General features: G+C 38.2%; 2 protein-coding genes across 2 annotated transcripts; both read right to left on the bottom strand.

Moving 5' to 3' along the window:
• Positions 1 to 919: 919 nt before the first annotated feature.
• On the bottom strand, positions 920 to 24896 carry XB22063310.L (Xenopus laevis cell surface glycoprotein 1-like L homeolog). The gene is made up of 6 exons (XM_018231320.2): positions 24862 to 24896; positions 8222 to 8324; positions 6502 to 7227; positions 3692 to 3799; positions 2721 to 2784; positions 920 to 1163 (listed from the first exon to the last, which is right to left on the bottom strand). The coding sequence occupies exons 3-6, from the start codon at positions 7193 to 7195 to the stop codon at positions 1079 to 1081; spliced, it is 951 nt and encodes a 316-aa protein (XP_018086809.1). The 5' UTR covers positions 7196 to 7227; positions 8222 to 8324; positions 24862 to 24896; the 3' UTR covers positions 920 to 1078.
• LOC108699307 (oocyte zinc finger protein XlCOF6.1-like) lies at positions 18570 to 23801 on the bottom strand. Its single transcript, XM_018231315.2, has 3 exons — positions 23449 to 23801; positions 21530 to 21665; positions 18570 to 20141 (listed from the first exon to the last, which is right to left on the bottom strand). The coding sequence occupies exons 2-3, from the start codon at positions 21627 to 21629 to the stop codon at positions 19051 to 19053; spliced, it is 1191 nt and encodes a 396-aa protein (XP_018086804.1). The 5' UTR covers positions 21630 to 21665; positions 23449 to 23801; the 3' UTR covers positions 18570 to 19050.
• Positions 24897 to 25289: the final 393 nt, after the last annotated feature.

The following is a 25289-nucleotide window of genomic DNA, read 5'->3' as shown; positions in this document are numbered from 1 at the left end:
CTAAATGCGGCCGCTAGTCTGATTCATCTATCTCGCCACTCAACATCAGCTGCTCCCATATGCATGTCTGCCCATTCTCGTCTACAAGACTTCTCTCTGGCTTCTGCTTTTCTCTGGAACTCTCTGCCTCCAGCTGTCAGACTTTCTCCTTCTTTCCAAACTTTCAAGCGCTCCTTAAAGACCCACCTGTTTAAAGAAGCTTATTCAATCTACCTTAATTAATCAATCATTGCTGTATCAAAAATCACAAAACTGTTTCTAAAATCCTAATGTCTGAATTGTACCCTAACCTTTACTTTGTAAACTCTAATTTGTAGGACCCTCTAATCCTATTGTATTCTGTAACCCTTGTTTGTTATCCACCATTTATTCCCTGTTTGTTATAACTAAGGTAAAGCACTGCGTATCTTGTCGGCGCCATATAAATAAATAAATTATGATGATGATTAGGATTTTAGAAACAATTTTGTGATTTATGATACAGCAATGATTGATTTTCCATAGGTGGTGTGTGTCCTTTGAAAATGATTGAATTGTAGTTTGAAGTTTAGTATGGAAGGAAGCAGGGCAGAGAGGCTACCTGCAAACGGAATGAAAACCAAGTGGGCTAGGGGTAATGTCTAACCATGGAGAAAAGGGTGTGGAGTTTCTAGAGTGAAGACAGCAGAAATATTTGAGTTTAATTCATTGTAAGTTCGCAAGGGATCTTAGGCAGATGCTATATTTATGTTTTTTCTGAGAAAGGCATTTGTTTAAAAACACTGTCTTTAAGTAGAAGAAATTCTCAAGCTTAACACAAAAGAACTTCTGCATTTAGAGTCTGCATTTGAGTAATACGTTTTATTGTCCTTCAAATCTGCAAGTTTAGCTATCAATTCATTTTTTGTTATCTCTGGTTGGAACAAAGTCCATAAAGTGGTTGTGTTTAACAGCAGTTTATTTTTTAATATCAAGCCATTGTAATTATTGACCATTTGTGCAGGATCTTGTGTTATTGTGTATAGTTCTCATTCAAGTATTGCTAGGATCATGGTAAGTTGCACTCCTACTGTCACAATCCTGCATATTTTTCAGACAGTTAATATTTTCTAGGTTTTTGTGGCAGTCGACTTGCACATGAGCGGGTGAACTGATTGAGATCCTTTCCTTTGCAGTACTTATTCCTAGGAAAAGAAAAGATGGTTTATAATTTAGGAACATCTAAGCTCTTTTAAAATGAACTGCAAATATTATAAATCTTACTGCAACATGGTATACTAGACAGCAACAACTCTTGAAAATGGTAATATTTTTTTTAGCATCCAGATTTGTATTGCTCTCAAACTCATGCAAAATGCATACAGTCTAAAGTTCATTTTACATTATTATGCATTTTTATGCATGCACATAATTTGTCTAGTAATTAACAGAAACCAATCATATGATAGTTTTCAAACAGGTGGCCACTATATACTACCTGCTAATTGAGTTACTAGCCTGGCACGAGCTTCAACATACTGCAACTTCTAGTAAATGACCTAGAGGTGCTGTACTGGCCATGCATGAAACAGGACAAAAATGAAAAGGTTTATGGCAATTAGATTCTTTTCTTCAGCTACAAAGGATCCTGTGAGCTTTCAGAGGTATGTTCGGCTCTATGTCTACAAAGTTAAAGGGATACTGTCATGGGAAAAAATGTTTTTTTCAAAATTAACCAGTTAATAGTGCTGCTCCAGCAGAATTCTGCACTGAAATCCATTTCTCAAAAGAGCAAACAGATTTTTTTATATTCAATTTTGAAATCTGACATGGGGCTAGACATTTTGTCAATTTCCCAGCTGCCCCTGGTCATGTGACTTGTGCCTGCACTTTAGGAGAGAAATGCTTTCTGGCAGGCTGCTGTTTTTCCTTCTCAATGTAATTGAATGTGTCTCAGTGAGACATGGGTTTTTACTATTGAGTGTTGTTCTTAGACCTACCAGGCAGCTGTTATCTTGTGTTAGGGAGCTGTTATCTGGTTACCTTCCCATTGTTCTTTTGTTTGGCTGCTGGGGGGGAAAAGGGAGGGGGGTGATATCACTCCAACTTGCAGTACAGCAGTAAAGAGTGATTGAAGTTTATCAGAGCACAAGTCACATGACTTGGGGCAGCTGGGAAATTGACAATATGTCTAGCTCCATGTCAGATTTCAAAATTGAATATAAAAAAATCTGTTTGCTCTTTTGAGAAATGGATTTCAGTGCAGAATTCTGCTGGAGCAGCACTATTAACTGATTCATTTTGAAAAAATTTTTTTTTCCCATGACAGTATCCCTTTAATGGCATAGGGATCATAATAACCTACTCAAGGAGAGCAGCAACCATTACATTGCCAGCAACAAGTTTCAGTAGACAAAACAATTGCCTATGACACAGCATCGTATCATTATGTGAGAACAGCCACAGAACCCTAAATTCCTCCTTCCAATGCATTATTAGCTTAATGGCACTACATTTTCAATATTAAATTTAGCATTCATCACATTTGAAGTGGCTGCTGGCAGCTGCCAAGTTGTTTGGTCTCCCAGAATGGACAATAATACCCCATACTCCATTAACATATGTTGACTACTGTCCTACATTCCATACTGTATATCATCAATAACATAACTGGAAATTTAGAACAAAATTGACACTTCCCAATTAAATTTCCTAATTACTCTTCTTGATGAACACAGAAAGTATTGTTAGACAAATCTTACCACAAGCCTGCAGGACCTCTCACTGTTTGCATATAACACTGAATGTATTTACGGACATTATTACCTGAAAGGTTGACAAAATAATATTCTTTAATGAAACATAGAATAGAAATCACTGAGATAGAAAGAATAATACTAATGTTACAATGCTCCTTCTGTTTCCCCCTTTTACAGAGTCTTGTCTCCAGGTAAATTACCTAATAAATATTAAATTACATCAGCTGAATTTAAATGCTTAATGTCACCTCCTCTATAATGTCACCAGGTTAGACATGTCTATCAAGGTTGTTGTATATTAGTGATGTGTGGGTCAGGAAAAAGTAATCCCGTATCCTACCCCAACCTGCGTCTTCATGCTCTGTACACTATTTCTGTGCATATCTCTGGTTTCAACTAATCTAAGGGAGTAGTCCCAGTCTGACCCACATCCATCCTTAACCCACAGTGGTTGGCCAAATTTCAAACCAAACCTGCCCAACCAGAAGTCAACCTGCGGGTCACCAAGGTTTCAGGTCAACCCACACATGACTATTGTATATATTCCCTATACAGATGGTGGGGCCTTTATGTGGCTAATCAGAAATGTTACCATTATTTCTGTGCTCCAGTACTCTCATGCAATGACTTACAACTTCTTCGAGTTTCAACAGTTTTTTGCCTTAGCCCAGGTTCCAGTAGCACAAAAGTGTTGGCTGTTGTGCTATTGGAACCTGGGCTGCTGATCAAAGGAAAAAAGTTTGGAAGGCTGTAGTACAGTATGTTGGAACTCTCTACATGCTGATATTTGCATTTATGGAGGCTCACAATGTTACACCTGAATTTTGCTCTTAGACAATTTTTCCTAGCCTCTCCTCTAACCAGGTTTCCTGAAATGTTTGGTGCATGTTTCAAAATGTATTAATTAATTAGAGATATTCTAGGTTGGCACAATTATGAGTTTATAACGTATTTCAAAAATAATAAATACTTACCAAAACATTCACATGGGTATTTGGCCTTTTGAGACTTTGAGTTCCTGCACCGCGCTTTGATGTTGTTTCCACTGGGCTTGTACATGTTATTTTTTATAATACAGATCCCTATTAAAAGAGAGAGACAAAAGATGAAAAGACTCATTTACAAAAGAAAATGACAGTTAGTTAGGGTGAAATTGAGTGGACGAATGCAAATCTGGATATCCTTGGAACAATAGATGAGTGAATGTTACAGCCATGTTTTCACATATCTATCATCTTATTATGAAGTAAGGTAAACTTGGCCAATTGTATATCCACAATGGGGGTGTTAATGTTTCTAACATTTAACTAACAAAAAGCCTGATTAAAGAAAATAGGAAAGTGAGAATTTATTGATGAGCAATATTGTTGTTATTGGAGTAGCTAGAACCTCGTTGGATGATTCACTCAGAAGACAAAACTGATGCTTACACAAGATCTTGCTTAGACGGCATAAGGGCTAAGTGTCATCTATGATTTCAAGTTGATTATAAACCATTAAATATATGATTTGCAATAAAGTTTGATGGTTTAGAAAATAAAACACGTTTTTCAAAGGATAAATATACTGATTTTGGACTCTTCTGAATGTCAACTTTACAAAAAATATATGGTTTTCAGGGGGTAAACCTACATTTTCAGATATTTAGCACACATGAAATGCTGGCAGTGTGTTGATCTTGCAGTAGAGATGACAGTCGTGATTATGCACTATTTTCATTTTGTGGCCCCTGTGGGAATTCTATGCATATTGGGCATTAACTGTTTATGAAACCCTCTGGTATTTATATTTAATGGTTTACCCTTATATCTAAGTACATGTGGGAGACAGTGAAGTTGAAGATTTCTGTAGTTTTTCCAAAATTTCAGAACTGCTAAATTTAGCAAAGCTTTTTAGTCTGGCAGTTTAAATTATTTTCTGGGGTAAACTTATTTTTAGTGGCATTTTTTAGCTTGCAATATAAATTATACAATATCTGGCATTGGCACACTTGGAAAAAAGGAGATTTACCAAATAAATTGTATATGTTTTTTGCATATTATAAAATAGATTTCCAATGTTCTCAATATTATATTTTTTTTTCCACCTTGGATAAGACATGTGAATGCATGCCTTATTTGGGACAGTTATCTTATTGTTTGCATTTTGCACCATGGCTACAACGCTAATTCACAAAGATCCGAAGTTGCGCACAGGGTAACGAACGCTGGCGAAATTACGCTAGCGTTGGCTAATTTGCATACGGCGTACACAGTGGCTATATATGCTGCAGCAAATACATTACACTACACAAGGCCAGGGAACCTTAATAAAATTATATAGAGTTGTTATATTGCCCTACACATGTGCCAACAGTATAGTTTAGGTGTCATATGTTAGCAAATGTAGGGGGGAAAGAGGGTACACCAAAAAAAAAATTACGATCTTTTTCAGTCTTTCACCCTTTAAATAGGAAAAAACGCCAGCTATTTTTTGAGGAAGTCCTATCTACTCTATTGCTCTTCGCCTGGTCTGAGGTGGTGAAGGTAAGTCTGGCAATAGAGGTAACGGTCAGTAAAATCAAAATATTAGTGAATTTGCGTAGTAACACTACCGAAAATGTGCCTGGTGTTAGAGGGTGAAGTTGCGCCAGAGTCTATCTCCTTGCGAAATTACGCCAGCTACCATTAGTAAATCGGCGAAGCGCCGAAATGATGTCACGCTGGAGAATTTTCGCCCTTTAGTAAATTTCCCCCATTGTCTTAAATCTTGTTACTTGTAAGTAGAATTACACAAAATGTCAAACAAAAAAACAAAATCAGAAAGCTTGGGTTGTCCTACAGCTGCAGAATGGAGATAGTGAGGGTTTCATTTGTATTTTTAACTTCCCAGTAGTTCAACAAAATGAGCCCCTATAGCTTCCGAAATCAACACAAGGTTTTTATGGCTGTATGAGTTGGGTAGTCAATGAAAGAATTACATTATAAATAAACCACTATTATGATCGCAAGGACATTATGATTGTGGGAACCCAACCACATGTCATATGGCTCAGAGTCCCCCAGGCAGGTCTGCCATAGCTTTTACCCCAACTCTCTCTCTCTCTCTTTACTAGTTAACCCCTCCCTTACCCTCTCTATCCTCCCTACCTCATTCCACCTTTCTCACTTTATGTTTCATGGCTATACCCTTTAAAGACCTTTCTAAATTCTGGTATAACAGCAAACAACAATAAGCTTTATTGCACCCAGGGCAGAGCCGGCCAACCCGGCCAGGCGCCTACCCCATGTCCGGTCCTGTGTCTCCCTGGCTGCCGCTGTTAATTTCCGTTTAAATGCGGTTGCGCGCATGCACGTAGATTCGCGCATGCCTGGTTGAGCCCACACTGAGCCAGCTTAGTGTGGGCTCAACCACGCATGCGCGAATCTACGTGCATGCGCGCAACCGCATTTATACAGAAATTAACAGCGGCAGCCAGGGAGACACAGGACCGGACATGGGGTAGGCGACAGAGCAGGTACGAGCCTGGCACCCCCTCAGCTTTGTGCCCTAGGCACGTGCCTACTCTGCCTACCCCTAGTTCCGGCCCTGACCCAGGGCAAAGGCTCAAGCAAAGACCTTTGAGAGACACGATTGACGAGACCCTATTTTGAATCCGATTGGAATGTGCTGATGTCAACCTCCCCTTTCTAAGTTGAAAAATCAATAAAAACAGTATTTAGAAAATAAATAAACCGCTATTATAAATATCACCAGAAAGTGATTTTTGTTGTATTCTAATTGATATGGAAATTGTGGTACTTACAATCAGCAGCCTTAAGCCCACGATATCCAGCCATTCGAGCTTCTCTGAGTATGTCATAGACAACACAAATTGTATCATACTGTACTGATTCCATACTGTTTGAATTTTCATTAGACTGATCCTCACTGGCTGAATCACTGGTTATGGTATTGTAATCAACCTTAGAGGTTTCAGTTAGACTGTCGCTGCCTGACTCTGTTTGGAGTTTGGAACTGTACCTCTCTTTTACTGTTGTGGCTGCTGGAGGGGGGCTGTCACTCACTGTAACAGTTTCCATTTGATTGCTATTGTCTGTTGGGATGGGACTGTCACTATTTATACTTGTCTCATCTGTGCTGTACCTATTTGGGGATACCTGTGTAACTGCCTGTACTACACTGAAGATGCTTGTTGGTAGGGTTGTTTCACTCTCTAGAATGGTTTCCAGTGTGGTTGAGTCTGTTGGGAGGAAATTGTCTGTTGGAAAGAGATTACTACCATCCGTAGGGGCAGCAGTTGCCACTGTTTCTGTTGTGTAGCTGTCTGAATCAGTAGTCAGTGGGTTGTAAGTTTCATTGTAGCTATCCTGATCTGTAGGGACCTGAGTAGAGTTACTGGTCTGTAGATCATTATTCACATTGCTTGTAACCATTTGGTCACTTTCTGCCCTAAATGTCAAAGAGATAAGGACAAGTAGACCCAGGATTGGCTTCATGTTGTATGACTCAAAGCTTTAGCCACAGAGTACTGCAATATACAAAACACAAGAGTCACTCTTTGGAAATTAACACGCAAATCAGTATACAGCATTTTAGATAACAGATACAGTAAATAATGATACAAACAAAATATACATAAACAGCAATCAAACGGGCGGCTGAGAAAAAGGGTATTGCTTAATGTGCCTTGCAAAATACTTCACTTAATCATAGATGAAACGCTTGTGTAATTTAGTGGATTCTAAGTAATGTGCCGTTCACACTGAACACACCCATTACTTGACCTGACAATTAACTCAGATTTCGAATTCTAGCTTTAATTCTGAATAGCTGGATGACTTTGTATTCATCACGGGTTCTCTAACCAAATATTTGACCTCTTAAAGCTCTGTATGTAGTTTACTGAAACAAACATGTTTTTTTTTTGGTTTACTGGATTAATAGAATATACAATTTAGTTGTGGCCACTGTATCTGCATTGCCCAGCTTAATACAATATACAGGGGAGCTACAGCTTTCAATGGATGTCAAGTTTCTAGGTGGTAAATATCTGCCACCTCACTGATGGTAACTGTTGACTAGATTGGGTTACCATGAAGCTTCAGAGAAAGAATAAAAAATCAGACACAAAAATTTTGCGAACACAAAATACACACAGCTCTGAAATAAAACATTGCCATTTTCCATAGTCATCTATTTAAACCAGCAATTCTTCATTGTTTGTGAATTTGCTTTTTCTCTCTAATAAAACAATACCTTGTACTTGATGTTACTAAACTGCATCAATTCAGGTTAATGGTGCCATAATCCTAAACTTAATATTAGCCATTATTAAATAATTCCTGAAGGTTATATAATGTCATTATTGGATATTCAAGATAGAGTATTGGCGACACATGTGAAAATTTAAGGAAAGGCTGTATCCTTAATTATTTACTTAACTATGTGAGTCTAAATTATTCTTCATTTTGAGTTCTATGACCGTAGTCCATTTTTAAAAGGTAAAATAAAATATTCCTTACTATTCCTGAAGTCTTCAGCAGGATGTAACACGGGTCACTACAATACCTTCTTTTATACCGCTCTTGTCATATTTAGAAGGAGAGGAAGTGAGTGGCTCGTTGCCTTTACAAACAAAAAAATGAAATGCCTGTTTAATCCATTTATAACTGATGGTGTATTGCCAAGAGCGCAAATACGAAAATAGAAAGTTGTTAGCCGCACAAGTCCAGAAAATGTAATAGGGAATATTCTTTTCTTTTATCCATGAAAGCATGGATATGAAATTGCTTTATATCACAGACAAGATAATGGTTCATAAATACCGTATATACTCGAGTATAAGCCGACCCGAGTATAAGCCGAGGTACCTAATTTTACCTACGAAAACTGGGAAAACTTATTGACTCTAGTTTAAACCTAGACACAACTACAGCCCTGTCTCCCAGCAGCGCACATTCTGCCAAAGTGACCCCCCCAGCGATCAACCGGACTTCTTTGCAAAGTTGATGGTGACAGAGAATTGCCAAACGGATTACTGTGTGCATTGTCCCACTGTCCCACTACCATGTGCAGAGGGTGCTGTGTGATATTGCCATCACTGTTAATCTTTCATATAACCAACAGAGGGCGCTGTGTGATATTGCAGTCACTGTTATTCTTTCATATAACCAACAGAGGTCGCTGTGTCATATTGCAGTCACTGTTAATCTTTCATATTACCAACAGAGGGCGCTGTGTGATATTGCAGTCACTGTTATTCTTCCATATAACCAACAGATGGCGCCGTGTGATATTGCAGTCACTGTTATTCTTTCATATAACCAACAGAGGGCGCTGTGTGATATTGCAGTCACTGTTAATCTTTCATATAACCAACAGAGGGCGCTGTGTGGTATTCAGTCACTGTTATTCTTTCATACAACCAACAGATGGCGCTGTGTGATATTGCAGTCACTGTTATTCTTTCATATAACCAACAGATGGCGCTGTGTGATATTGCAGTCACTGTTATTCTTTCATATAACCAACAGAGGGCGCACTGTTATTCTTTCATATAACCAACAGAGGGCATTGTGGGATATTGCAGTCTCTCCCCCAAGTGAACTGTTGGTATAGGAATGATTAAAAGTGACTGCAATCTCAGCTACTCTTTTTCAGCACATTTTGGATGCTGAAAAACTCGGTTTATACTCGGGTATATACTGTACTTAAAAAATTAGACTCTTTGCTGTAAAGTTATATAACAATTCTGTATGACAATGCAATACATATACATAAGGATTTTATATCTTCCGCAGCACCATTTGTGCCATGGGACAAATTCCCTAAAGAGGCAATTAATCCAGCACTCACCAAGAACTCCAATTTCTTATTGGTAATTTGGTGCACGTCATTCGGTGTCCACTCCAACCGACTTCAAATATCCAAACAAACTGTAGCAGACAGCACCATTAAGGATTTAATTTAAAAAGCCTTTATTTGCTACTATTTGGCTTTAACTGTCCAGATCATAAAGCCAAACAGTAGCAAATAAAGGCTTTTTCACTTAAATCCTTGATGGTGCTGCCTGCTACAGTTTGTTTGCAAATTCCCTAAAGGGCAAATTTTCGCCATTGAATGCTCCGCTACACTTCGGCAGGTGTAAATTTGTTACCTCTACGATAGGAATGGGCGAATTTGACCCGTTTCGTTTCGGCAAAAATTTGCAGCCAGCGAAATGTCGCAGACGCCCTTTAAAGTCTATGGGCGTCAAAAAGAAATTTTGTCGCGCGTCTTTTTATTTTGATGCACAACACCATACAAGTCTATGGCCGTCATTTTTTCAGGCGAAAAAATTCGCCCATCCCTACTCTACGCTAATTTATTAAAACGCAAGGTTTCGTCTCAGCAGCCAAAGTTTCGCTAGTGTTAATTCGTTGGTGCGTGCATATCACAGCTTTCTTTCAATTCTGCCTAGTACAGGTATAGGATCCCTTATCTGGAAACCCGATATACAGAATGCCTGTCTCGCATAGACTCCATTTTATCCAAATAATCATGAAACTCCCCGGTAACTTATAATATCCTTATAATTTACAAGAGGGGGTACTTTATTCACTAATAATTTAAATAATTTACAGGATATTCATGGCTCTTGTGTATTATAATCAAATATTTCATATTTTTAAAAACAATTTCCTTTTTCTCTGTAATAATAAAAGAGTAGCTTGTACTTGATCCCAACTCAGATATAATTAATCCTTATTGGAAGCAAAACCAGCCTATTGGGTTTATTTAATGTTTACATGAATTTCTAGTAGACTTAAGGCATGAAGACCCGAATTACAGAAAGATCTGTTATCCAGAAAACCCCAGGTCCCGAGCATTCTGGATAACAGGTCCCATACCTGTACTACGTTTGTACTCTCACGCTTAGGTCAATTTGAATTGGGCTGGTACATATAGGTCGTATAGACGTCTTTATTAGAGATGTTGGTGCAAATGCTTGAAGTGGCCACTTATTATTACAAATGTCCAAGGAAGTTAAATAAAGACAAAAGAGACCCTCTAATGCCCTACACATAAGCCCAACCTAAAGCAAATGTGGCATGCCCCTCAAATTGGTTTAAAAAATTACCACAAAAATCTATATTAGTTAGAATTTTTGAACACAACCCCGCTTTAAAATATGAAAAAAAGAAGCCAGTGTTTTTTAGAACTTTTTGACTTATCAACATACAGGATATGATGTCACTTACATAAGATTGAAGAAGATGTAGCTTCATCGTATCAGTTTGCCAGATCTAAGGTGTTGAAGGAAAGTCTGGCGAAACGGGTAACTCTGTGAATTTGCAGAGTAACGATCATTCGCCTGGCGATAAAGCGCAAACTGAGATATCGACGGTGTATTTCGCTACCAAATTGTACTCTAAACCTGTTAGTAAATTGGCGTTGTCCCTGCCGATGGGATTTTCTGTAAAATTTTTGATAGCAATAGCTACTTCACCCTTTAGTAAATCTACCCCATTGTCTATTTTACAAATAAGAGTTAATAATTTAGAGGGAAAAAAAGAGAAATTCAGAATTACAAGTGACAGCATGTATAGGTACAATGGGAGTTCTCACAGCTTGCTGTGCTTTGTGCATCAATCACAGTGATTGATACAGTGGGGCTCATTTATCAACACTGGGCAAATTTGCCCATGGGCAGTTACCTATAGCAACCAATCAGCGATTAGCTTTTAAAAGCCAGCTGCAAGTAGAACAATGAATGCAGCAATCTGATTGGTTGCCATGGGTTACTGCCCATGGGCAAATGTGCCCAGTGTTGATAAATGACCCCCACTGAGTCCATTGGTGGAAAAAGCAAGGAAACATAAGTGCATGTCAAGTGGCTGGGGGGGTTCTTTGTTGTACCCACTGTGATTTGGTGTCCTGTAGTCAAATACCAAACTAGCTGTTGTGTACGGTATAGAAGAGGATAACAGAAGTTAAACTTTACAGTTCCGTCTTGTGAATACCTGGAACTACTTTGTACCTGGCAGATAATACCAAAAACTTCACAAGAACATAGAATTACCTTTGTTATATTAAGTATTTTATAACAAATGAGGTTTATATAAATTTACACGGATCTCGTAATATTATGTACAGGTATGGGACCTATTATCCAGAATGCTCGGGACCTGGGGTTTTCTGGATAATGGATCTTTCCGTAATTTAGGTCTTCATGCCTTAAGTCTACTAGAAATTCATTTAAACATTAAATAAACCCAATAGGCTGGTTTTGCTTCCAATTAGGATTAATTATATCTTAGTTGGGATCAAGTACAAGCTACTGTTTTATTATTACAGAGAAAAAGGAAATCATTTTTAAAAATTTGGATTATTTGGATAAAATGGAGTCTATGGGAGACAGCCATGCCGTAATTCGTGCTTTTCCGTAAAAGGGATCCTATACCTGTACAGGTATGGGATCTGTTATCCAGAAAACCACTATCGCAAAATGTTTTAAAATGATTTCCTTTTTCTCTGTAATAATAAAACAGTACCTTGTACTTGATCCAAGCTAACATATACTGTAATTCATCCTTATTGGAGGCAAAACCAGCCTATTATTTTTATTTATTTTTTAAATAATTATGTAATAGACTTAAGGGATGGAGACAACCCCATGTCCTGAGCATCCTGGATAACAGGTGCCATACCTGTAGTAATATACTAGAACAATTAAAAGACACACTACCTTTAACTGACAAGTATTTATTGGTTATAAAGAAATTATGGAAGTCAATCCCCAGTGGTAGAATAGGTCCCTATGAGTCAGTGTACTATGTACGGCTTTGGACTCAATACATATAATGGAAAAATCGTATTCATCATCTTAATCCTTTGACTAAATATTACTGCGCATCTTCCAAAGGTCACTGGTCTGTGCAAAATCCCACTTCTAACACATAAGCAGATCATAACATAGAGGTAGTCTTACGATAAAAATCCAGTACTTTAATGAGCATTAGTTCCAGGACTTTCATTAATAAACATTAATTTGGGTTGAAAGTGACTTGTCCATCAAGTTCAACCTCACAGTGAATCACTGTCCCTCAACAAAAAAAACTCTTGCATTCTGCCCCTGGATAGCAGCAAATGCAAAATGTCATCACTTAGAACTTTTCTGTCTTTATTTGACAAAGGGATTGTCCCAGATTACAGCTTCAAATGTCATGGGTAAATCAAGGTAGTCTTATGTGAGTCACGAGATTCTCGGGTAAATATTGATGAAGACATAGGTTTGACATTTCCATTCCATTTTTATTTGCAAATGAGATAACGCTGAAGACTTTATCACGGCAAATGGAACATAATTTGGGATGACCTTTGCACAAACAGTAATGTTCATAAAGGGCCACATTCATTTCCTCCTCACATCAGAGCTGCCAAATGTTACAAATTGTACCTGAAATGTGCCAAGTATGACATAATGAACAATGACTAAGCACATGACCATCTGTATAAGATAGTTACCTTTTGCCACAACAACAAAAAAGAATGATCGAATAGGCTATTTTCAAAATCTAGTTCCGATAATCCTGAAAACCAGGAAAATGTTTTGGTCTTCCCAGTCTTATCTTCTGAGCACAACTCTGAGGGCAGAGGCTGGTAAATTCTAAAGGCGATCATACACAGGCCGATAAAATCTGCCAACTTGGTCCCTCCTGATCAAGTTGGCAGCGTATTGGCCCCTGTATGGAGCAAAAATCAGCCAGATATCAATCAGCCTGTCTTAAAAATCCTGTCTTATAAAAACCACATTGGTAAGTTGATGCAGTCTTTGATACAATGGGCCTTTGCTCAATTTTGGACTTTGTCAAACAAGTGGATCTGGAAGTGTATGGCCACTTTACTGCCATTAATTGGACGGAATTGCTGTTTTGCTTAGAACGTGCAGGTTTATAACTCTTTCATCTTCTTTTTGAATTTGTTTTAATAGGGTGAATTTAATTTTCCTACTGATGAAATGTAAGCTGAACTATGATGATAGATTTGACTTTGCATCCATATCTAGTACATGTGCTGCTGATGTTTATTGTATATATTTCATGGCTGGTTTTTTTTTTGGATTATCATTTCCCTTTCTGCTGTGAGATATCAGCCTTTCAAAGAGATTATTCAAGGCATCCAGGTAACAGAAAGTCTAAGCAGTATATTTACCATACTTTAAGGGGCCTACTATTAAAGGGATACTGTCATGGGAAAAAACATTTTTTTCAAAATGAATCGGTTAATAGTGCTGCTCCAGCAGAATTCTGCACTGAAATCCATTTCTCAAAAGAGCAAACAGATTTTTTTATATTCAATTTTGAAATCTGAAATGGGGCTAGACATATTGTCAATTTCCCAGCTGCCCCAAGTCATGTGACTTGTGCTCTGATAAACTTCAATCACTCTTTACTGCTGTACTGCAAGTTGGAGTGATATCACCCCCTCCCTCCCCCCCCAGCAGCCAAACAAAAGAACAATGGGAAGGTAATCAGATAACAGCTCCCTAACACAGCTGCCTGGTAGGAACAAAACTCAATAGTAAAAACCCATGTCCCACTGAGACACATTCAGTTACATTGAGAAGGAAAAACAGCAGCCTGCCAGAAAGCATTTCTCTCCTAAAGTGCAGGCACAAGTCACATGACCAGGGGCAGCTGGGAAATTGACAAAATGTCTAGCCCCATGTCAGATTTCAAAATTGAATATAAAAAAATCAGTTTGCTCTTTTGAGAAATGGATTTCAGTGCAGAATTCTGCTGGAGTAGCACTATTAACTGATGTGTTTTGAAAAAAACATGTTTTCTGATGACAGGATCCCTTTAACAACCAAATTTCAGTTTTTTCCATGAATCTCTTAAAAACTGTTGTGTTTTTCTATATTTCTGTAAAACTCTAATTAAGTCTAATAAATTCAAGTAAAACCCTAAAAACTCTAATACAAAAAATTGCCAGGTAAAAGTTGCTGAGGTCCTATAGAAGTCAATGGGAGCTGCGCTGATCCTATTGGACCATTTTAAATCAATCCAGGCAGAGGTTTTCTCTTTTTTTTTGTTCACTAGGAATTATCAGAAAAACTCAAATTTTTACAGGTTTTCATATTTTTAATCATCCAGTGATTCTTTTCGTTTGTACTTTTTATATTAAGATCTTTTAATAACTTTCATGACATTTGTGGTTTTAGAGAAAGTAAGTTTAGTCATGGTTTCAAAAGCCTCTAGAACTACTAAAATGTTGATAAATAGGACTCAATGGCTGCTAAAAACCAATTCACATTAAGGGGGTTATTTACTAAAACTCAAATTTTTCTCATATTTTTATTAAACCAAGATCGACCAAACTCCCATCCACGATTTTATCTTATTTATCAATAAAATAACTCAAAAAAGTTGGGTTGGGAAAAAATATAGATAAAATTTAGTGAAAATCATAATCATACAACTTTTTCAGGTTTGACGCCCCAAATCGATTATTTTTTTTGGGATATTGCCTGAAACCCACAATTTTTTTTGACGAAACCCAGTGCAGATTACGGAATCTTCAAACTGTAAAAAGACATCTCCCATTGACTTATAAATGACTTTGACAGGTTTGGGATGGTGGATTTTCAAGTTTTTTTTCCTCTAAAAATGTTAGTTTTTGCCCAAGAAAACGTGACCAGAATTTTTTTTTAATAAACCCCTAAATAATGGATTGTTTTACCACCAATATGGATTCATGCAGTTACCCATCAAATACAAGATACTGTTTTATCAATAAAAAGAATTTTTAAAAGTTAGTATTATTTGCTTAAAATTGACTCTATGGGAGATGGCCTTCTGTATTTCAGAGCTTTTTGGATAACAGGTTTCCAGATATGGGATCCCATACCTGATTGACTAAGGGATTTGCCTTTCAAAGAGATTCTTTGAGGTATACAGGTAACAAAGTCTAAGTAATATAGGTTCAATACCTAAAGATCAATTAAACATTAAATAATAGAGGTTATAAACCTTTCAAAAAAATCTTCAAAGCCTCTAGGCGATAGAGGTCTACTGTAAGCAGAACACGTGTTTGTCTTACTTAAGATTCAGCTCTACTTATGCCCTCTATTTAACACAATTTGCACTCTCTTTTATGGTGCAGACATCCTATCCAATAACTTTTATGACACAAAGTAAGGCACATATATTGCTACTTATTAGGTCTGATATGTTGATGACTTCAGTGATGCAGGGCTTCTGGTTTATTAGAAAAAAACTAAAACTGAAAAATTCATGCACAACTGTGCTAACTTAAAGGGAATGCCTACGCTTGAATATTTGATGGTGATGGTATTTCTCTGTTCCAGTTACGGCAACACAAAGAAGTCTGCTATACCATGGAGAGTCCTATTTGTGTCTTTATTTGACTGGTCATGTCCCCAATGACATTATGCCATGTAATGGGACTTTAAAACAATGTTAGGACTATGGAGAGTGACATGGAAACATGGCACCAGCCATCTAGAAAGACAATGGCAGTTAGGTAAAGAATACGAAAGTTACCTACAATCTAATAAAAGTTAAAAACTAAAAGCAAAAACCTGATTGGCTGCTCTTGAGCAAGTAAGAACATCAGTTAGTAAATAAAGATGGGAGTATTTTGAAAGGTAAGTTTCTTATATGAGAACAAATGAAACCATTCATTTGAACCTGGCAGATTTTTGGGGAAAGTCTGGTGTTTGCCAACTTAATTGTTGAATAGTAGACCATAAACACCTGATTAACAGTACTAAGGCTCAGACACTGTGGCAAGCCAGATGTTCAAGAAGCAGTCATTCAGAATTTAATTTTGGCTACTCCATGAAGTCCTTGTAATTTTAGGCAAGATACTTAATCTCATTATATTCTGACACTATACTTCATTATAATACACAAAAGCCATGAATATCTTGCAAATTATATTCTTATAAACGGTGACTAGTGATGCCATCAGTTATAAACGGTGAGTAGTGATGTCATTTTTGTCACGACTCACTAAAACTTGTGTATTATAATAAATAAAGTACCCCCTGTTGGAAAATATGAGGTTATTAGAAGTTACCTTAGAGTTCCATGACCTGTATAAAAGCACTCGGCCTTCGGCCTTGTACTTTTACGTGGTCATGGAACTCCTCTGTGACTTATAATATCTTTATATTTTAAAAAAGGGGGTACTTTATTCACTATATAAAAACAATATGGAACCAGGACATAATATGGTGTTACATATTTGTGTGTGTAAGCAGGAAAAGAGGAGACAAAGAAGTTTTGGCATGGGGGGGAATATTACCATTAAGAAAGCTGTTACACCCTAACATAGGAATAGTTTTTCAGTAAGTAAAGGGAGGGTAGCCAATTTGCTGATTGAAGTTTTTCAGGGGCAGCAGAGTCTACAGTTAAAATGTTTGCCCAAAATACAATTTATATACAGTACAAACAACTGGAGGGTTGTGAATTTGATACTCCTCAAAGTTTTAAGCATCCGCTGACCAGCAGAATGGATTCATATTATTATATAATATTTTGTATTAAGGAGTGATAAGGAGTGACGTATAACCATTACTGGTATAATTATATGTGGGGAAAAGTCAGCATCAGGGACTTTCTGAATACTTTTTAACAAAAGATGGACTCCTTTTTAATATACCAGGAAATGTGGCTGAATATGAGACCACAACAAAGACTTGAACACTGATTTACTACAGGTATGGGATCTATGATCCAGAATGCTCTGTATAAGGGGTCTTTCTGTAATTTGCATCTCCATACCTTAAAGGAGAAGGAAAGCCAAAAAACAAAACTACCTTCACTTTGTTCTCCATCCGGCCCCCTCCTGAAACGCTGCAGTAAAAACGCTTAAATCCTTGCTCAATCTGTGCACAAGTGCTTGGAAGTTTCGCCTGTTAGATAAGTTTAGCGCCGCCATTTTCAAATTTGAGCTTCTCTTCCGCCCTGCGTTCCGTCGTCAATGCGCATGTGCCGCCTTCGTGACCCCACTGACGTCCTTGGCTGCCTAAATCTATATTTTACTTTATGCCTTAGTACAGACCTCAGTCAGACAGACCCGATCCTTGGCTGACTTTTTTTAATCGCTCCCCTCCTCAGCTGCTGCGCTCGCTCACTGACAGATTTTAAATTAATATCAGAGTGAGCGCATGAGCTTCAAAGCTTCCCCTGGTTTCCAGGCAACAGGGAAGCTGCCTCAGCTATCGGAGCTTAGATTTAAGAGGCGGGGGCAGAGAGGTCACGTGACCACATCGTTATCGCAGCAAGAGGAAGAAAAAATAGTCTTGTGCGCATGCGCAGGGCACGGATTAAAGCTATTGCGCATGCGTGTGCCCTACTTGAACTGATTTCTTACAGAAAGGTAAACTTTTTCATACTTGTCTTTACTTTTTAAAAAATCGATTGGAGCAAAAATATTGATGAAAAAAGTAATAGGGGAATGCTTGCTGGAAACTATATGTACCATACATTGGCAATGCTTAGAGCTAAAGTTTTTTTTGCCTTTCCTTCTCCTTTAAGTCTAATAAAAATCATGTTAACATTAAATAAACTCAATAGGCTGGTTTTTCTTCCAATAAGGATTAATTATATCTTAGTTTAGATCAAGTACAAGCTACTGTTTTATTATTACAGAGAAAAAGTAAATAATTTTTAAAAAATGTGGATTATTTGATTCTATGGAGTCTATGGGAGACAGCGTTTTCATAATTCAGAGCTTTCTGGATAATGTGTTTTGGATAATGGATCCCATACCTGTACTATTTTATATGTACTGTAAGCAACAATGTGCTGTATGTTCATATGCAGGTGTTTTTAGAAAAACCAGTAAGAGGCAAAAAAATACACACAAAAAAGTATGTATTTCAGATATTGCACATTTTTCTCCCAGTCTGTGCAAAACAATTGCACATGCATTTGTACTCTCAATAAAAATGTAGAGAATATTTACATCAAGTTCTATAAAGTTACAACACAATCCTCCAGGTATGAACTTGTCAATTCAGTCTTTTTTTTTTTTACTCTGCAAAACTTCATAAGTGCCAAAGATTTGTTTTCTACTGAAATGATATTGAAATGTCCCATTTGTGCTACAATATGGGGTGGGTTTGTGTACATCTCAAATGTTTCAAAAACCCCATGCAAGATAGACTGCCCAGTCTGTTATTCCAAGCGTACGGTCTACAAGCCGAAAGCACTACGAATGATATTGTTTGTGTTTCCAGTTGTGTTTTAAAATTCAAATATCAGAATAAAAGTCAAGGACCACCCGACTTTGACTTGAGTTTGCAAAATCTTGCACGTTTTTCCTTGTGTCATGTTCTTTATTCTGTGTTTATTTTTGTCTTTACCCTTGAGTGAATTTTCAGATGTGTCGTTAGGTGGGCCTTACGCGTAAAACTCTTGCCGCATTCCGAACATGAAAAGGGCCTCTCGCCAGTGTGAGTGGTTTGATGTCTTACAAGATCTCTGTTAAGTGCAAACCTTTTGTCGCATTTACTGCAGGCGTATGGTTTCTCTCCGGTGTGAGATCTCTGGTGCACATTAAGATTTGAGTAACAAGTAAACCCCTTTCCGCATACAGTGCACACGAATGCCCAGTCCCCTGTGTGAACTGTCTTATGCTTCACAAGCCTAGAGTTGTCGGCAAAGCTCTTCCCACAATGATCGCAAGTGAATGGTTTCTCGCCGGTGTGCGATCGCTTATGTATGACGAGAGCGGAAGTGCAAGAAAATGTTTTGCCACACTCGACGCATATGTATGGTTTTTCTCCTGTGTGGGTTCGATTATGTATAAACAGAGAAGAGTTACTAGTAAAGCTTTTACCACATTCCCAACAGACGTATGGCCTTTCTCCTGTATGGATTCTAATATGAGTAGACAACGTGGCACTGCTAGTAAAGCTTTTACCGCAATGTGTACAAGTGTACGGCCTCTCTCCAGAGTGGATTCTCTCATGTATTACAAGGGAGGATTTTCTTGCAAAACTTTTGCCGCAATCAGTGCATGAAAAAGGTCTCTCTCCGGTATGGGATCTCTGATGTATTATCAGATGTGAACTAGAAATGCAGCTTCTCCCACATTCAGTGCAGATGTAGGTTTTCTGAACTTTGTAAGGAGTATATTGAATTGGGAGCTTTGAGATGTCGGCAGTGTCTTTATTACGTTTCTGGACTTTCATTTTCAGTGCAGTATTTGTCTTCTGATTGTCGTCACACTTTTGTTGGTCCCCTATACTGTCTTTTAGATTATACTCTTCTTCTTCTTCTACATGATCAGGCCCAGAAGCTTGAGTAGATACCTTTGTAGACGTCTGTTTGCTTGATTTAATGCATTTGAGCCTACGAAGGGGATATCGGGGGACATTGTTTTCTTCTGTTAAAACGGAATCTCGACCACTTGGAAAGTCAATACCTGTCCATCAAAGCAAAGTTAATTACAAGGCGATCTACATTTACAATGTATGAATATATATTAGCGTGAGATATTTAAAGATGCAAACGTTTTGTACTATCGAAAACATTTACAGGTATGACAGGAGTTGTGAAGTTGTAGAATTCTCTCCCATACCTGCTGATACATTAGATGGCTTTAAGAAGGGGTTGGATGGTGCTTAGCGAGTGAGAGAATACAGGGTTATGGGAAATAGCTCATAGTACAAGTTGATCCAGGGACTGGTCCGATTTCCATCTTGGAGACAGGAAGGAATATTTTCCCCTCTGAGGCAAATTCAAGAGGATTCAGAAGGATGTTTTGCCTTCGTCTGGATCAACTAGCAGTTAGGCAGGATATATAAATATATATATCTATATATATCTATATATATCTATATATATATATATATATATATATATATATATAGACATTACAGGGCACATTTATCAAGGGTCGAATATCGAGGGTTAATAAGCCCTCAAATTCAACCCTTGAATTTAAATCCTTCTAATTCAAATATCAAAGGATTTAGCGCAAATTCTTCAATTGATCTAGGTAAAAATCGTTCGATCGAACAATAAAATCCTTCGAAACGAACGATTTTAAGCGATCGATCGAACGATTTTTCTTGGATCAAAAAAAAGGTTAGGAAAGTGCTGGGGAAGGTCCCCATAGGCTAACATTGTACCTCGGTAGGTTTAAACTGCCGAAATATGTAGTCAAAGTATTTTTTAAAGAGACAGTACTTTGACTATCGAATGGTCGAATAGTCGACCGAGTTTTAGTTCGTTCAAATTAAAGTCGAAGGTCGTAGTAGCCTATTCGATGGTCGAAGTACCCAAAAAAATACTTCGAAATTCGAGTTTTTTTTCATTCGAATCCTTCACTCGAGCTTAGTTAATGTGCCCCAAAATGTTTAACTTGATGGATGTGTTTTTTTTTGTAACCTAACTTACTATATTAATATGTATGAATGGGACATTGCAATAGAGCAATCACCATTATGATAAACATGATAGAATGTACTTAATTATAAAATATTTAGGGCCTTGGTTAATTATTGCATTAAATAAGTCAAAATCCAAAAACGAAAGTCAACTTACATAGTACTTCGAGGTCTTCTAAGAACAATTAATACAATTTAGCAGTCCACTAAGACGTCTCTGTATAAACAAACCCTTCCTTTCCCCTGGTTGCAACCTGTGAAGCTGTGAGATTATAAAAACTCACTGTTAAGAAGACTTTGTATTGGACAGCTAAATTTTATTGGTTGTGCCCAGAAGAACAGAAAGTTTCTTTGATAAGCAGAGAACTTCAAGTCCAATAATGTATTATTCACAATGGAACAAGGTGAACGAGGGGTGTACCTATATCTGAATCAGGACATTCTCCCTCATGGGTATCCTGAGAACTGTTTGTAGACGGCTCCTCTCCATTCTTTGTTTTTGGGGAGACTTCAGAATCCATGTTCTGCGTTTTTTGTTCATGTCAGGTTAAATTTACCTGTGCCAAACAAACAAAAAAAAATCCTCAGAGATCATAAATGATATACCTTTCCATAATACCTTCTGTTCCAACCATAAAACACCTGCATATGTACATGCAGCACAAAGCTGCTAACAGTACAAATAAAATAGTACAGGTATAGGATCCGTTATCCAGAAACTGGTTATCCGGAAAACCCCAGATTACGGAATAGCAGATCAAGAATTATATACCTTTCCCTAATGCCTTCTTACCTGACCATGAAACACCTGCATATGAACATGAAGCACAAAGCTGCTAACAGTACATATAAAATTGTACAGGTATAGGATTCATTATCTGGAAACTGATTATACAGAGAGCTCCGGATAACGGAATAGCAGTCTCCCATAAACTCTAGGAGGAGTTCCAGGACCGTATAAAAACCAGAGGCCAAAGGTACTTTATTTATTATAATACAGTGAGTCATGTGACAGAAATGACATCACTAAGCTCTGATTATATAGTGAATAAAGTACCCCCTCTTATTATAAGGATATTATTAGTTACCGAGGAGTTTCATGACCATATAAAAACACGAGGCCGAGGCAGAGTGTTTTTATACAGGTCATGGAACTCCGAGGTAACTTCTAATATCCTCATATTTTGCAAACGGGGTAATTTATTTATTATAATACACAAGTTTCAGTGAGTCATGAGACAGAAATTACATCACAACTCACCGTTTATAACTGATGACATCAGTACTCACCGTTTATACGGATATAATTTACAAGATATTCATGGCTTTTGTATATTATAAGGATATAATACACAAGAGCCATGAATATCCCGTAAATTATATCCTTATAAACATTGAGTTCTGATGTCATCAGTTATAAACTGTGAGTTCTGATGTAATTTCTGTCACATGACTCACTTAAACTTGTGTATTATAATAAATAAATTACCCCCAGTTGCAAAATATGAGGATATTAGAAGTTGCCTCGGAGTTCCATGACCTGTATAAAAACTCTTGGCCTTCGGCCTCGTGCTTTTATATGGTCATGAAACTCCTCGGTAACTTATAATATCCTTATATTTTACAAGAGGGGGGACTTTATTCACTATATCATTTACAGGATATTCATGGCTCGTGTATTATAATCAAATATTTCATATTTTTAAAAATTATATCCCTTTTCTCAGTAGTAATGAAACAGTAACTTGTACTTGATCCCAACTAAGATATAATTAATCCTAATTGGAAGCAAAACCAGCCTATTGGGTTTATTTAAAGTTTACATGATTTTAGTAGACTTAAGGTATGAAGATGCAAATTACAGAAAGATCCCTTAACCAGAAGACCCCAGGTCCCGAGCATTCTGGATAACAGGTCCCATACCTGTATATACTTATTTTTTTAGGTTTTAGCAGCAGGGACCAAAAGTAAATGTCTGTCACTTCCTTTCATGCCATTAGCATGTCTGTAATTTCTGAGAAGCTTCTTCGACTGAGAGTCCTACTCTGCAGGAAATGGTGAGCTTTACAAATACTTGATATACTGTACTTCATACCACTGTTAAAATATTCTGACTGCCCGAACGTTTAAGGGTGGTGCCTGCCGGACTGGTGGCTCCGGGTTGCCATATCAGGGGCCTGCACACCCCTTGGAACCCCCCACCCCAGCTGCAACCCCCTGCTCCTCCCACTGTATTCCTTCATTTTAAGTAGCCACAATCAAGGGGTTGGGCCAGGGAGTAGCGCACTGTGTCAGCGGGAGTCAGGCGGCCTTGGGGAGCAGGTCTGGGCCAGCACTCACCGGGTTTTTTCCTGGTGTCCCGCTGGCCAGGTACGAGCCTGGACATAATAGTAGTAATGCTGAATACATCCGAAGTAGGTCTGCACTTTGGGTTTCATTCTGTTCTCATGGATACAGAACCACAGTGATAAAATGGACCAACGTCTAGGAAGGCATTTAGCAGCAATCAACAATATGCGAGTGGATACTTTTGTGGAACTTCTTTTTCAAATTACCTTTTTTTAGTATGAAGGCAGAGATATTGATTTACCCTAGCAACCAGGCAGTGGACTATAATAGGAGGGAAGCGTAACAGAAAATAATAATAGTCTCACAGAGTAATAGATTTTTTTTGCCTGCTGGGATCAGTGACTAGGGTTGCCACCTGGCCGGTATTTTACCTGCCTGGCCAGTAAAAACGATGCTTGATGCCCGGACTGGCAATCTGTGGGTTCTGGCAAATGCCAGAGGGGCTGCTATAAGGTGCCATAGAAAGTCACTATTTAGTGGGCTGGTGGGGGCTGTTTGGGCCTCTGTGTGGGCTGATTGGGCCTCTATGTACCTGAAATGTCAGGGCCTATTTTAATTCTCAGTCCGGACCTTATGCCAATGTTATTAATAGGTAAAAATAAAGGAAGGACGGTATTTTTTTTTCCAGAAAATGTGGCAACCCTATCAGTGACTTCCATTCGAAATCTGGAACGAAGTAGAAAAAGAAGGCAAAATAATTCATCATAATCAATGTGGAATATAAAATGAAGACCAATTTAAATGTTGCTAAAAAGAGCCCATCGCATAAGATACCTAAATATTATGACAAAAGTGAGCTGCCCTTTGAGGGCAGAGACACACGTTGCTATTTTGGGAGATTAGTCGCCAAGTGGCAAATCGCTTCTTCTTCGGGCGACTTATCTCCCTGAACTGCCTTCCCGCTGGTTTCAAAAGGAAACTTCGGAATTTGAGTTCCATCCCGCCGGCGATTTACATTCTAGCCGGCAGGGAAGGCAGTTCGGGGAGATTAGTCGCCCGAAGAAGATGGACGACTATCTCCTGAAATAGCAGCGTCTCTGCCCTAAGACTACACAACTCACCAAATGGCTACACAGAGATGAAGGCAGCACCCACCTCTTATTCTCAGCCATTTAGCAATGGATTTACAGTTCTCATAACTGGCCAATATCAAAGAATGATATGCTGTTCCCCCTTATTCAGTTGTACTGCTATTCCCTGCACTGCCCTCAAGCATTCACTGGAAATCACTAGTGCAGGCTTTACCCATTAGAGCAAGAGGTACAAAGGCTTCAGCAAATACACTGTCTAGGCCTAACCTCCAGTTATAATTATAAAAACATATAGGTTATAATTAGGAGCAATATCCAGCCCTCTGCCTTCAAAATAAACTGACGCCTAGAGCGCACCTATCCCACTTCCTACCTGCTTCACGCCTTCTCTGCGCGTGCGCTGATCCCTCCAGCACGACAAAGGGCTGCCTGATTCTCGCCGCTCTGATTGGACAGTTGTCAGAGAACGGCTTGTCTCCCGCGCCCTTCTGGGGGTTGTAGTTCTTTCATTGTGAGAGAACAGTACAACTAAACAGTAGTGACTACAGCTCCCAAGTGCCTTTCGCAGGGTTCACTTTTCTTATTAGTGCGCATTTTCAAACTAAGCTTTATCAGTGTCACAGCCTTTCAGTGGTTCCGTGTATACAGTCTCCAGGGGGATGCGCATAATCTGTTTTGCGTTTAACAGTAAATGGCGGGTCCCTGATTCAGTCACTTGCGCGTATTATTCAGCAGCCGAATCGGGGGGGCGGGCAAACAAGACGATACTTAAAGGGGAACCAGCTGGGGTTAGACGAGATA

Source organism: Xenopus laevis, chromosome 8L, assembly GCF_017654675.1.
Source record: "Xenopus laevis strain J_2021 chromosome 8L, Xenopus_laevis_v10.1, whole genome shotgun sequence".
Lineage (NCBI taxonomy): Eukaryota > Metazoa > Chordata > Amphibia > Anura > Pipidae > Xenopus > Xenopus laevis.
The sequence above is the reverse complement of the archived record's forward strand: the minus strand, read 5'-3'. Positions and strand labels throughout refer to the sequence as shown.